Source organism: Mustela erminea, chromosome 10 (assembly GCF_009829155.1).
Source record: "Mustela erminea isolate mMusErm1 chromosome 10, mMusErm1.Pri, whole genome shotgun sequence".
In the NCBI taxonomy this organism is placed as follows: domain Eukaryota; kingdom Metazoa; phylum Chordata; class Mammalia; order Carnivora; family Mustelidae; genus Mustela; species Mustela erminea.
This window is the reverse complement of record NC_045623.1, coordinates 105,967,929-105,982,645: the sequence shown is the minus strand read 5'-3', so window position 1 is coordinate 105,982,645 and position 14,717 is coordinate 105,967,929. Positions and strand designations below refer to the sequence as shown.

The window sequence follows — 14,717 nt, the reverse complement described above, 5'->3', positions numbered from 1 at the left end:
GGCCATGTCTTCTCAGGCGGGAGACGGCTTCGGGTGACCTCCCCCACCCGCCACAGGCCTCCTCCATCCCAGATGAGTGAGAATCTAGGAAAACACTTGGATTGAATCCTTTCCCAAAGGATTTATTAAAACACAGAAAACCAAGACACACACACAGAGTACAAAGTAAAGGGGACTGTGTCGGCCGCTGTCCCTCCCTGTCCGGCCGCCCACGTGTCCTGCCAAGGACCGGACGGGCTGCCACTCACAGGGGCTCAGCTTCCAGCTCCAGCCCCTTAGCCGGGACCCTCCCAGCTGGGACCCTCCCAACTCACCCCAAAACCCCTGGTCCCTTTGCTGGCCTGGGGCTATACCCAGGGCCAGGGGTCTGGCCCCCTTCGCTGGCCCAGATGCCATCCGAGGGGGTCGGACTTGCTCCCTCATGCCCCCACGCTCCCAATGCACAGGGGGTTAGGACCGTTCCCTCATTTCCAGCACACGGGAGCCAAGGGGGGCTGGGGCTCCCATCTCCATGTCAGGGGTTCGGGACATACACACACACCCAACGGGCCCTTTCTGGGTTATCTCACCTAAAAAAATACTTTTGTTTAAAAAAAATCTGAAAACTAAGAAAAAAAACCCAAAACACAACGCCAATGACTTTGGGCTGATGCACCACGACCTGTAAACTTGCAGAAATATAAAATGGGGCAGGAGCCAGCTTCCTCGCCAGAGACCACGGTGGGTACAGGACAGTGACAGGCGCAGCGGGGCGGGGGGTGGAGGGACCAGAGTTCAAGGCCAGGCCAAGACCTCAGCCCCCCCCGCCCCCCGACAGAGCCCTGCTCTTCCCAGTTCTGGAGGCACTCCTACCCTGAGCCCACCCCCTACATGACCATCTCGTGCCCTGGGACCCAACACGGGAGCAAGAGCTATGGTGTCACTGCAGCACGACGTGGCCAACCAGTGTGGACCGGAGAGGGCCCAGAGGACCCCAGAAAGGGACCTCTGAAGAGCAGGAGGAGGCACCTGCACCAGCTGCGGGTGTCAGCAGGACCTCGGTCGCAACCTGCAGAAAGAGGAGGAGCCCCCAAAGGTGGCTTGCAGGCAGGGTCCCTGCCCGGGGAACGCACTTCCAGGGCAGGCGCGTGCGAGAGCGGGGCCTTCCGGTCCAGCCCGAGCTCCCCTCGTCACCTGTGAGCGCAGCAGGCGATGCTTTCCGAAACCATGGCCCAAAGCCTACTCAGCACTGGTTTAAATAATAGGGTAGCTGGAAACTAAAACGCAGGCTGCCGCTGGAGGAGTCTGCTTGTGCTCAAAGCCCCTCCTTGGTGCCAGCAGCAAAAACCAAACCAGAGAGGCCGAAGACCGAGGATGCCCCGCTCCCCCCGCCACCACTCGCGACAGGAGATAACTGATAAACTAACAAGAAAACAGTCTGAGATCCATTTTCCTCTCCCAAACCAGCCAACCGGAAACCCACTCCCCAACACCCCCAAGCCTCCCTCTGGGGCCTCCGGGTGCTGATCCTGGAGAGCTGAGCCCTCCCCAGACCTGGCCGTCGCAGACACCCAGTAGAGCAGGGGAAGGCCTGGCATGGGAGCAAAGATGGGGGACAGAGGGAGGCTGACAGCGGGGGGACCACTGGCCCTTGGGGCAAGGCAGTGGAGATGGGGGGCTCCTGGCTGGACACTCAAGACCCAGTCACTGTGGCCGGGGGAGGCCAGCACTGTCCCCAGTGAGGCCAGCTGCCCGGCTACCCAGAGGTCTGGGAGGGGAATGTCTCAGGGCTCTGGGTTGGGAGAGGGCTCATGCGGTCACCTTGCCTGTGGCCTGAGCGAGAAGCCTGTGCAGGGAGGCACCGCAGGAACCCCAAGGGACTGGGGCAGGCTTGCCCCAGAAGGCGGGGCCAGCACTGCGGCACACACGACCTGGAAACCTGTGGGCCATCCTCAGGACTCTGCCCACGGGGCTGGGGCCGACTCAGCCTTAGAGGTTATGAGACTGAAGCGGGGGGACACCAAGATGAAAAGGCTTTGGGGTCCAGCCATCAAGGGGTTTGGAGAGAGCCATTTACAGAGGACACCCGGGACCCCAGAGGGCTGGCTAATTGCCCAAGAGGCCCTCAGACAAGCCCCCGAATCTTGGCCCCTCCTGGATTTCTGTAGCCAGGACACTTCCCCAGGAACCCCTACTCCCAGAAAGCTTGGAAGGGAAAACCCTTCCAGTCTGAGGCAGGCAGAGGAGACATCGGACACAGGCCCAGGGCCTGGCCCACAGCTCCCCCCCAGCAGGGGCCCTCGCGGGAGACCACCAGCTGAGTGCAGGAAGGGGGCCTGTAGAGGTTCCCCAGAGAAGACGAGGCAGGAGGGCTGGATAGCCATCAGGCATTCCCCGGCCTCCAAGCTCGGCTGTCCCCAGGCCCTCTGACAACACTGCTGTGACCAGATCAGGGCCTCCTCCAAGAAGAGGACAGGGCTAAGTCCGGGCCCCAAGGCATGGCCCAGTTTCCTGGCATCTGTGGCCAGGAAGACCGAACAGGGAGTGTGTAACTAGAGAGGGGGTGTGACGGGCCTCCCAGGGCACAGGGCAGGACCAGGTTTCCCGGGCCCCTTCCAACAGAGGGCAAGCCCCTTCCCGCAGTCTGAGACTAAGGCTCTCGCAGCCCCTGCGGGACCTGCGCAGGATCCTCCCTCCCTCCCAGCAGCACAGGCCGCGTGGGACCTGCCATGCAGCACAGCAGGCGACACAGGCCCTGTGACCTGCTAACAAGTCCAGGGCCTGCAAGACGTGCTGGGCCAGGGACAGACACTGCTGATGGGCTGTCCTCCCCTACCCAGATAGCACATACCTGGGGGCCTCTGGCCCCGGCAAGAAGTGGGGAGAAAACACCCCTAGCCCCGGACACCAGCCGAGAACTCTACCCGGGGGCTGGGCAGCCACTCCCCAGTCCTGAGCCATCCAACACTGGGGAGCCCCAAGGGGTGGGGGGGACGGGGCAGAACATGGGCAGTCAGGCCGCATAGACGGGATGGGGTGGGCGGGGGCACCCGGAGGGCTCCCCGGGCGGGCTGGGTCCTCGGGGCGGCAGCCGGGTTTCCAGGCTCTTCCCTTGCGGTCTGGAGCCCGCCGGCAGAGAGACGTGAGGGCTGCAGGCAGGCCCCTCCAGTACGTCCGTCACTCAACGCTTACATCAAGACAGACTCGTTCAAGTCTTCAACAGGAAAGTGCAAAAGATGTACAAGTAAATGAAATCTCCTCTAAGAAGTTTTCCAGCAAAGGTGGCCAAGGGGCACGTCCCGCTGTGGGGTGGGTGTGATGTTGGGTGGGACGCGGACACGGTGGCGAGGCGGCACTTCCGGGCTCCAGCCCAGCCAGGCTGGGCCTCGTCCCCCGTGTGATGGCATGACTCGATATCCCTTTCTGTCCCAAGGTGGCATGGCTCCTAAAAAGGCAGCAGCTGTTCTCTCCTGGGGGGGTCGGGCAGGTGGCCCGGCAGGCGTGGCTGTAAGAGGCCCATGACGGTCACCCCACTGAGCAGCCTGGTCCTCGTCGGGAGACCCCACCACCTGTCCCCGCCAACTCCCGTCACGGGGCGCTCCCAACCCAAGACCTCCCTGCCACACTTTGAGGGCCAGAGAGACTGAGGAAGAGAGGCTTCTGAAGGGGCCATCAGCCTCGAAAACCCCCGCACCCACACCCCCAAGCAGCCATTCCTACGAGGATGCACAGGGCTCGGGGGGCAGGGGGAAGAGGCCCGAGTATTCTCGGGTGTGAGCTCCCCTCTCCTTACCCCCTCCAATCCCCAGCCACCCCCCTTGCCTGGGCAGGGAGCTTGTGTCCTAGGGTGCCTGCCACCCCGCCGGGAAGCGGAGGCCAACCCGTGCAGACCGGGTTTGGGGCCGGCTCACTGCGGTGGACACAAGTGCGCACAGACACGCGGGAGCACGCCCGACGGCCTCAGGGCTGACCCTGTCCTGGCCTGACTCGCCAACCCCAGGAGAGGGACAAGGGACCGCGGGTGTGCAGGTGCAAGCTTACCTCAGCTGGAAATGAGCACTGCGACAGGGGGACAGCGCAGGGACAGCTAGATATCTGTGAGAGAGACAGAGAAGCTCGGCTTGCCTGGGGTGGCGGTGGGCAGGCCAGGCCCCCAAGGGGAAGGGGCACCCCTGCACGTGCTGCCCAGAAGCGGCGGGCACCTACCGGTCACATAGGGCCCCAGCGGCATCTGGTTGTAGTTGACAATCCCTCCCGGTCCGGGGCCCCGGAAGTTGGGCCCAAAGTTGTTGTTGTACATCTGGGAGTTGCCGAAAGCGCCCTGGAGGCAAGGACCCAGGTTTAAAGGTCATCGTCCTGCACCCCCTCCCCTCCAAGCCCCAGCCCTGGGGCACCCAGGGCTGGCGGGACAAGGGACCAGGCCCGGGCGTGCGGGGCAAGCCTGACCTGCTGGATGGTGGGGTCGCCGGCCCGGTTGGTCAGGCGGCTCAGGATGCTGCGCTCCGACATCTGGAGGCGGGCGGCCACGGGGGGGATTCGGGACAGCATGGAGGGCAGGCGCGTCACGTCGGCCTTCATGTCGCTCAGCAGCTCCTCCAGCTGGTTCAGGACTGCAGGAGGGAAGGGGGGACGCGGGGGCGCTGCTGACCGCCGGCAGGCTGGTGCTCGCCCACAGGGATCACACTCCGCAGGCCCCGGGCTCGGAGGGCGCGTCTCGCCTGGCCCGCCAGGCCCACAAAGCGGAGACGGGCCTCCAGGGCGAGCAGCAGGTTTCCCCGGGGGCCCGCGGGCTGCGGATGGGAGAGCCAGAAACCGGGCTTCCGCTGGGCCCTCTGCCAGCCCCCCAGCTCCTAGGGAGGCCCGCGGCCCTGGCCCGGCGCTGCCTCAGGAGACGTGTCCCAGACACAGCAGGGTCCAGCAAGCCCAGGGCTCTCGTGGAGCTTGGCCTTGGCTCCCCCGGCCCCTCCAACCAGCCTGGGAGCTTCCCGGAGATCCGCAGCAAGGAGCCAAGGGTCTGAACCCCGGGAGGTCTGCGGCAATTTCTCTGCCCCCTGGGTGTCAACATCCCCATCTCTCAAACGGGCTCACGAACCTTACCGCTCAAGGGTATTACGAGCGTTACAGAGATGCCGTGTTTAAAGCCTGTCGTCAGGGCTTGATAAGCAAGAGTGGGTGAGTGGAGCAGACGTCTGTGTTACCTACCCCCAGCCCAGGGCCTACAGGAGGCCGACTTTGAGAACAAGTCCAGAGGAGGCGGGGCCCAACGTCCCCGGGGCTGGATGATGGACTGGCCCACCCTGGAGGAGGCCATACCGTCCCTCGGGCCTGGCTCCCGGCCCATCGAGGGCTGCGTCGGGGGCCCAGGACCCACGGGACAGGAGGAAGGCAGGCGGGCCGGCCTTTGGGAAGCTCACCCTTGTGCAGGACGGCGTTGGCTGGCTTGTTCCCGGCAAGGGACTCCTTGGACAGGTGCTGGTGGCTCTCGGCAAGGCACTCCACCTCGGCCAGGCGGGCGTTGAGGGCCATGGCGGGGTGGTTGGGGTCCTGGGTCATGTTAAGGTATGCAGCCCTCCGGAGCTGCTCCTCGATGACCAACGCCTGCTCCAGCAGCTGGGGGACGGGGCAGGAGGGACTGAGCGCCGCCCCGCCCCTCCTCCCCCAGCACCCACCCACCCGCAGGCCCTGGATCTGGCAGCTGGGGGGGAGGAGGACGCTTCCACCCATCTGCTCTGCCTTTTCTGCTCTTAGCTCCCCTCTTAGAGCTCTCACCAGTCTGGGTTCTCGGCCCCTTCACCCAGGGCAGGGACACTCACCCAAGGGGACCTGGCCCAGATCAAGGACCCAACACACTGTTTGTTGATTGACTCCATGACTGACCATGGTGGACAGCCCGGCCCACATCCAGATACGTGAGGAGGGGGCTGCTGGTCAGTCACCGCGTGCCCCGCACCCCCCACCCCGTGTAATCTGCCTTCTTGCAGTAGTTCCTCCCCTGCGGGCTCTGGCCTAGGGGACTGACCTTGAACCTGCGGGCCAGAAACTTGTTCTTCATCTCCAAGTAGTTGCCCTTGTGGATCTCGGACTTGAAGGGCTCATTGAGGATCATGTATCTCGGGTCATTCTGGATGTCCTGCCAGCGGGCGTAGCCGTGCCTGGGTGGGGCACCGTCAAGGGCAAACCCGGCCTTGGTGGGAGGCGGGAGGGGGAGGGGCAACCAGCCTGGGTTCAGCAACCCGGCTTCGTGCTTTCGGACCAGATTAACCTCGAGGCAAGGTGAGCGAGGAGATGATGAAGGCATGACGGCGGACACGGGCAGGTGCCCTTAGGGGCCCAGGCGGCACCCAGGCCTTGGGGACCAAACCCTTCGTCCTAACAACCCGGAGGGCGGAAACTTCAAGTCCCAACGCCCACACCTGTGGCCGCACCCTCATCTGGAAATGGGGTCTTTGTAGATGTAGTCAAGTTAAGAAGGGGCCATCCTGGACGAGAGCAGGCATGAACCCAGTGACTCCTGTCCTTCTAAGGAGAGGGAATGTGGACCCAGACACACAGACACCCGGGAAGAAGGCCACGTGACCACGGAGGCCGAGACTGCAATGGCAGCTGCCCAGAGACCCAGGGACTGACGGCCACCACCAGAAGCTGGCAGGAGGCAAGGAAGGGTCCTCCCCGAGGGCCGGCAAGGGAACAAGGACACACAATAAAAAAAAGCTGAGGGGCTTTCCGTGCAAAGCTGTGTGGCCCTCCCCGTGCCCCTGGGAGGTCTGTGCTCACACGTCACCTCTGACCACCTACTAGAATATGCAGCCGCAACCCCCAGCACTCCGTTCGCTCCTCGCCAGCTCCCATCCTGTTGAACGCCACACTCCGCACACTAACAACACTCTCCGAATGTCCCCAGGAGGACGTGAGCCCCGGGCAGACAGGGACTGGGGGTGCTACTCAGGGTTGTGTCCTCCCTGTCTGGCGGTGGGAGGCCAGCAATCAAGACTGAATGGATGAGTACAAGCCCCCCCAAACGGCAATGCCCCCCACTTCAGACGTCCTGGCTGGGAGGAGGTGAGGTGTGTACCAGGCAGGAATTAGGCAGGTTTGTGGTGGACTCAAGGGGACAGGCTGTGACTTTTTAGCTGTGTGTCCCTGGGCAAGTCATGTGGCCTCTCTGAGCATCATTTCCTCCCCTGTGTAATGGGAATCACTTTGGTGTCCCTCGAAGGCTGCTGTGTGGCCAGAGTGGGCACTGGGCAGGGGGGGACGGGCCCCCGCCAAGGTCACCACCACCATCGCCATCACCACCAGGATCGTCCTCAGCACCTGGCTCCTGACTCCTCACCCCACACACCCCATGCCCCTCCCTGAGGTCCACAGAGGAACAGGCCGGAGTCCTGCCTGGCCGGCCTTGGCCAAGGATACGTCACGATGCCCGCCAGCAGCCAGTAGTCATGGCGCCGGTGCCAGATGTCGTAGATTTTCCCCGAGGACACGGCGGCACGTTCCTCATTCTGCCACAGTGTGTGCAACTCTGGGAAGCCAGCCGAGGGGAGCAGAATGAGGTGCCCCCGGGTCCTCAGAGAGGCAGGTAGGGAAGTCTCTTCCTCACCCCCCACCACCTCCCACCCCTAGAAGTGCAGCAATCCCAGGAAAGGTTATATAATGCACTTTTATCAGCCACTCACAGTTTAGTATAAAATAGCCATCTGCCCAGACTCCCAGGACCCGCATACTTAGGAAGCCCGTGACAGCCACCAGCCCAGCTCTGTGCCCACCACCTCAGCCCAATACCTGTGAAGCCCCCGTCTGCGATGTTGAACATGAACTTGAACTTCCCATTCTTGTCATCCTTCTTCCCCTCCTCATCTTCCTCTTTGTCGCCATTTTGCTGTGTTTCAAGGGGCTCCTTCTCCTCCACTTTGGTGTCCTCTACGGGAGGTCAGACCCATATTCACTCACTCATCCGAAAAGTGCTGCCCAGGGGGGTCTCTGCCAAGGACTGGGGACTGAGGACCCAAAGGCAAGTGGGAGCCATGTCTCCTCGTCCCCAAGGGGCTCACTGTCAAGAGGGACAGACAAACAGACAGACAAACCAGCAGCCGCTCTCTCTGCCCTGAGCTGGGAGGATGGGCTCCAGGCCCAGGTGCTGCTACCCCACTCAATCAGGACACCCTGGGAACACAGGGCAGAGCGCTGTGAAAAGTGTACATGAGGTTCGTGGCCAGCAGTGCTGTCCTGGGGGATCTGATCTGAGGATGAGTATTCCAGAACATTCCAGGATCTACAGGTACACAAAGTCTCTGACTGAGCCCCAAATGCTCAGGCCCAGCTCTGTGACCAGCTCTCCTTTCTCTCAGGGGTGGCTGGGGCCACAGGAGGGGTTAGGAGAGGGGTGGCATCTCCCCCTGGCCGAGGGCTGAGGAGCCCAGGCTCCTACCCACCAGTTCCAGTTGGTTCAGGGGTGGGAGGGGGTTAACAAATGGATGGTGGTGCCCACGGAAGCTGCAGGAGGCCCATCGGGGTCCAGATGATGCCCTCAAGAGCCCAAGGGACATAGAGCAGAGCACACACAAGAGCCCCAAACATTAAAAAAAAAAAAAAGAGCCCCAAACCTGGCTTGAAATCATTGCCATCCCCTCTGCTGTGAATCAAGCTTAGCTCCAGCTTGTCCAGAATTTTCTCCTTCTCGGGAAGCACTTCTTCTGCAAGACAAAGGGTGTTGGCAAGGCAGGGAGAGGCCCAGGACAGACAATGGGACCCTGGGCCAGTGGCTTTCCAACTTCCCACAGAGCCACACACTGACTCCCACCTACCACTTCACCGAGGAGTCCGAGAGGGGCCATCAAGGACGGGTCCTCGGGGAAGGCAGGGATGGGGGCACGGACCCCCGACACCCTTCATCTTGCCCCTTCCCTCTCACCGCCCCCCAGCAGCACCCACTCCCAAACTCTTCAAGGCACAGTCTCGAAATCCTCCCTGCCACAGTGATCAACAGAGGAGTCCGTGGGCTGACACCACGGCAGGACCTCACTAACACGAACCCTCTATGAACACCCAGAAATGTCAGGTGAAACCGATCCCCTTGGAAGAAGACACAGCGAGCTCACAAGGAGGAAAGGAACTTGTCAGTGCCATAAAGGGAAGGGGTGAGTGGATGCCAGGAAGAGGCCTGGGGGGCCTGGGGCTGCATCTCAACACCCAGACAGGGAGGATGAGACTGCAAAGCCCCGAAGACCAGAGACCAGAATCCAACACCCTCCAGCCACTGTGCACTCAGCCAAAGAGAGGAAGTTGCATCCAATGCCTCCTGGCCGAGCTGCGATGACCGTGACCGTGACCGTGGAATCTCAACCACCCAGCAGGGATGGTGCAGCCAGACCACCAGGGAGACTGCGTGCCCCAGGGCTTCTGGAAATAGAGCAGGGACATTCCTGCTACTCAGGTGACACGGGATTCCCATGGATAAAACAACCCCTGACAGAGAGGCAGCCAAGCAAAATTCAGAAACCATTTATCTATGCACCAGAGAGAGAGAAACAAGAAAGATGAGAATCCATGGTAAGTCAAGTCACACAAATAAGACACACAAAGAAAGGCAAAACTAGAAAAAGCCAGCTAAAACTTCTAGAAATAAAATATACAATCATTAACATTTTAAACATTTTCACTGCCAAAATCAAAGATGTCTTCCAAGACTTCCAGGCCCCGGAGCACAAGTGGAGCGTGGGATGGGGCACAGGTGACCTTCCAAGAGGGAGATTATCTGGGGCGGCCTGACCTCATCACACCAGCCTTCAAAAAGCAGGGTTTTCTCCAACCAGTCACAGAAAAGAACATCAGAGAGATTCGGAGTATGAGAGGGGTTTGGCCACAATGGCTGCCTTGAAGCGTGAAGACCAAGTGGGAAAGGAATGTGGGCCTCTTCCAAGGGCTAAGAACAACCCCCATCTGACAGCCAGCAAGGAAATGGGGCCTTGAGCCCCCACCCAAGGGAGCTGACGTCGGCCAACAGGAATGGGCTTAGAAGCAGATTTTTCCCCTTGAGCTGCCAGAGAACTCAGCCCAGCCAACGCCTTGAGGTCAGTCTTTCAAGACCCTCAGCCGAGAACCCAGCCGCACCAAGCCAGGCTTCCAACCCACTGAACTCTAAGCTCGTAAATGGGTGTTGCTTTAAGAACTGAGATCGTAATGATTTGTTTTGCAGCCAGAGAAAATAACACAAATGGGAAGTATGAAGAAACAAAACAGTATAATGAAAAAAGCAGAAGCTAGATCTAAAGATGACTCAAAAAGCCTTATAGAGGGGCACCTAGGGGGGCTCAGTCAGTTAAGAGTCTGTCTTCGGCTCTGGTCATGATCTCAGGGTCCTGGGATCGAGCCCCGTGTCAGGTTCTGTGCTCAAAGGGAACTCTGCTTATCTCTCTTTCGCTCTCTGCTCCTCCCCCCTGCTCGTGCACTCACACACATGCACATGCTCTCGCTCTCAAATAAATAAAAGCTTAAAAAAAAAAAAGGCTATGAAAGAGAGACAGACAAGAAAAAAGTAAAAGACGTGAAAGATACACCTGCCACCACCTTTGGCTAACCCTGTACCTGCTTTCTTTTCTTCATCACATTCACAGTCTGTTGCTGAACAAAGACATATTTCTGTTTATTGCTGATCGCCTGCCAGCCCCACTAAAAACAAACTCCATGTGAAGGCTGTGGTCATTTGGGCGCACTGCTGGTGTCTCCGGGGTAGCACCCAACACACGGCACCTTCAATGCAGGTTTACTGGATGATTGAAGGAATGGACAAGTAGTAGGAAGGCCAGGAGAACACAAAGAGGATGGGGACAAAGACAATACTCAAAGAGGAAATGACTGAGAATTTTCTCCCAACTAACGAAAGACATAATTCTTAGCTTTACAAATCGCAGTCACAAGCAAGATAGGATAAGTAAGAGCAAGGATAAGTAAAAATTTCACTATAGTGAACCCACACATAACCAAACACAAACAGAAGGTCTTAAAAGTGGTCTTAGCATGTCAGGAAAGATAGAAAAGGCAAATTTCCCACAAAGGAGCAACAATTACCTCAAGAGCAGCCTTCTCGGCACAGTGGAAGCCAGAATATACACGGAATAAGCATCTGCAAAATGCTGGGGGAAGGGGCACCTGGGTGGCTCAGTCAGTTAAGCATCAACTCTTCTGATCTTGGTGCAGTCCTTGATCTCAGGGTCATGAGTTCAAGCCTCGTGTTGGGCTCCACAGTGGGTGTGGAGCCCACTTTTTAAAAAAAAAAAAAGTACCAAGGGAAAACCCTTCTCCTATTTTGTGCTTTGCTAACTATTATTCAAGAGTAAAGGGAAAAATAACACACAATGAGAGAATTCCCCACACACAGAAATTTGCTGACAGCACCACTAAAGGGTGTACTTTAGGAAGCAATGATGAACAAGGAAACAAACAAGAAACTGCTAAGAATGGTAAGATCTAAATAAGGATTAAAGATTTAGAAATAGGCACCACAACAAATTTAGGAAATGAAAACAAGTTGAAACTAAGACACTGAGCAGCAGCACATGGAAAGGGAATGGAGGTACCCACAGCCCTTCTCTTATTCAAGAGGGACACATGTTAAAAGCTTAAGAGCATAAAATAGGATTGACTATAAACTTTCTGAGGGAGTTGGGGGGGGAAAGGGAAATATAAAGAAAGCCTGATCAATCCAAGAGACAGCAAGAAAGGAGGAAAAAGAAGGCAAGGGTAACATAAAGCACAAAGGAAGAGAGTAGAAATACATCCAAATATCTAGTATTACAATAAATGTAAAGAGATCAAACTTGCCAGCTAAAAGATAAAGATTTTGTACCTGGACTTAAAATAACAAATCCTGCTATACACTGTTTATAAGTAATATACCAAAAATGTAATTTCACAGATTACAAGTAAAGGAATGAGTGTCAACCATACTTCAAGAAAAAGTGTTTTAAAGTAAAGGAATGGAAAAATGCTTACAGAACATATATCTGATATGGAACGTGTGTCTATAAGGAACTTCTATAACTCAGTAATAGAAAGACAAATAACCCAATTTAAAAACGGGCAAAGGACCTGAAAAGACATTTCTCCAACAGAGATAGACAAATGGGACATGAAAAGAAACTCAACATCTTTATGCATAAGGGAAACACTCAAAACCTTTTGAGATTCCCCTTCTCGCCCAGTAGGATGACTATAATCAAAAGACAAATGCCAGAGGACCTGTGTGGTTCAGTCAGTTGAGTGTCTGACTCTTGATTTTGACTCAGGTCATGATCCCAGGGTTGTGATATTGAGCCCTGCGTGGGGCTCCTCACTCAGCAAGGGGTCTGCTTGGGATTCTCTCTCCCTCTCCCTCTGCCACTCTCCGCACTTGTGCTCATTCTCTCTCTCTCAAAAAAATAAATCTTTTTTAAAAAGAAAGAGAGAGATCGCTTCTCGGCCTTTTGGCTAAGATCAAGTGTAAAAAGAAAGAGAGAAGCATTGTCAAAGGCACAGACGAATCAGAACCCTCGTACATTGCCAATGCGAATGCGAAATGGTACAGCCACTGGAGAAAACAATCTGGCAGTTCCTCAAAATATTAAACATAGAGTTCCCATACAATCCAGAGATTTCACTCCTACGTGATACAACAGAACTGAAACCAATGTCCACACAAAAAAATGGTACATAAATGTTCACAGCAGCCAAAAATTAGAAACAACCCAAATCTCTACCAACCAATGGCTGGATAAATACAATGCAGGATATTTATACAAAGGATGAGGGGATGAAGCTGAACCTGGAAAACATGAAGCGAAAGAAGCCAGATACAAAAGGGGATCTATTTTATGATTCCATTTAAATGAAATCTCCAGAACACACAAATCCAGAGAGACAGAAAGTGGACAAGTGATGGCTGGGGTAAAGAGGAAGAAATGGGCAATAAATGCTAATGGACATGGAGTTTCTTTTTGAAGTGATGAAACCATTCTAAAATTATTTGTGCTGATGGTTGCACAACTCAGGATCCTGGGATCCAGTCCTGTAATGGGCTCTGCGCTCAAGGGAGAGTCTGCTTGTCCCTCTGCCCCTGCCCCTCCTCCCCCTGCTGGTGCTCATGCTCTCTCTAAAATAAACAAATTGAATCTTTAAAAATAAAAAAATAAAATAAAATAAATGGGTGAACTGTATCCTGCATCATTATAGAACAATAAAGTGTGTGTGTACCTGTATTTTTTTAAGTAAAAGCACAGAAAAACATACACTAAATATAAACCCAACAAAAATAAGATCCATCCAAGCAAAATAAACAAAGCAAAAAGTATCAGAAGGAATAAAAGGGTCGTTATATAAGAGGCACACTTCCCCAGAAAAATACAAAAAACCTAAACCAATATGCACCTAACAACCCAGTCTCAACGTGAGGCGCACTCTGGTCTTACAAAGAGAAAGACCCCAACCCACAGTCATAGTGATAGATGCTAAGCAGGTCTCTCAGACTTGACAGATCAAAGAAAAACAAAAATGAGTAAGGCTGTAAGAAACTTGAACAACATAATGATCGAAGGCGTGTATTTGGAACCTTGCATGCAGCAATTAAGAGAGTAGGCCTTCTTCTTGAGCACACGTGACCATTTACAAAATCCGACCATTTAGGCCGGGAAGCAGGTTTCATCAACACCATGTGTCCCAACCACAGGGCAACAGAGCTAGAAATCACTAATAAAAAGACAGCCCAATAGCCCCCCGAAATCTGCACCGTAGGAAATGTTGAGATCCACTGTAGAGACCTGAGCCCCTGCCTCTTTCCTCATCCTGGGGATCCTATGGCACTAGGACAGAGCCCGCCACCCAGCCAGGGAGAGATGGAGGGGAACACACCCTCGCCGCCCTCCTCTCGCCCAGGGCTGCCAAGGCCAGAGGCTATACTGGGCAGGGAGGGCGGGGGGTGACCCTGGGAAGCCGTACCTTTTGGCAGCTGCTCTGGGGACGGCGGGGCCTTCTCCGTCTCCTCCAGCCGCTCCTTGCCATCCGAGCCCTCGTGCTTGTCCTCGACCTCCACTCTGTCCAGGGAAGCCGGCAGGGCCTGGGGAGGACAGGCTAGGGATGCAGCAGGGCCTGGGGCCTCAACAGCATGGAGGGCCGGGGACAGTCACTGGGCTGGAAACTCCCTCTCCAGGCTCCCATCTGTGTTCCCAACCTGCTCCCCAAAACCCAAAGGCCCAAACGTGGGGCCAAGAGGCCTGGGTTCCAACTACCCAAGCAAGGGCTGAGAAGGTTCCCCAGACCCAACCCCCAACCCACAGCCCGCCCCCAGGGGCCTAGATACCAGCACCTTCCATACCTGGATTTCTGGGGGCTTCTTTGGCTTCTGAACCCCCAGCTCCTTCTCGTCCATGTAGCCCAGCTGGGCTTCCATTTTGTCTGAAAGGTCAAAGGACAGAGGTGAGATAGGCAGGCAGGGGGTGAAGGGCAGGAAACAAGGGTGCCAGGTGGCTCTATCTGGGCCAAGCACCTTCAGGAGAAGGACAGGTGAGCCAGACACCCCACACTAAGCCTGCAGACATGGGGGTCCTCGGAAGACCTTGGGCCCGGTGAGGCCAAAGCCACAGGCTGACGGGACGGGGCCGCCCAAAGCAGGGCCCCCTTCTGAAAGCAGGAGCTAAGGTGGGGGGGGGGGGCAGGCCTAGGAGCCGCAACAGTTGGATGCGGGAACCACTTTCCGGCTGGCTGACAAG

At 56.5% G+C, this 14,717-nt stretch overlaps 1 protein-coding gene across 2 annotated transcripts in view; it reads right to left on the bottom strand.

The window, feature by feature from the left end:
- Positions 1-102: 102 nt before the first annotated feature.
- The window catches only part of CHD5 (chromodomain helicase DNA binding protein 5), a 59,479-nt gene continuing 44,864 nt past the window's right edge, over positions 103-14,717 (bottom strand). For both annotated transcript variants that reach the window (XM_032302454.1, XM_032302455.1), the window contains exons 32-42: positions 14,324-14,403; positions 13,948-14,065; positions 8,583-8,672; positions 7,762-7,899; positions 7,393-7,501; positions 5,999-6,131; positions 5,394-5,589; positions 4,426-4,589; positions 4,186-4,300; positions 4,021-4,074; positions 103-3,484 (exon numbers count right to left, since the gene is read on the bottom strand). In XM_032302454.1, coding sequence (XP_032158345.1) covers positions 4,067-4,074; positions 4,186-4,300; positions 4,426-4,589; positions 5,394-5,589; positions 5,999-6,131; positions 7,393-7,501; positions 7,762-7,899; positions 8,583-8,672; positions 13,948-14,065; positions 14,324-14,403 — 1,151 coding nt within the window. In that variant the 3' untranslated portion in view covers positions 103-3,484; positions 4,021-4,066. The remainder of the gene's footprint in view (positions 3,485-4,020; positions 4,075-4,185; positions 4,301-4,425; positions 4,590-5,393; positions 5,590-5,998; positions 6,132-7,392; positions 7,502-7,761; positions 7,900-8,582; positions 8,673-13,947; positions 14,066-14,323; positions 14,404-14,717) is intronic.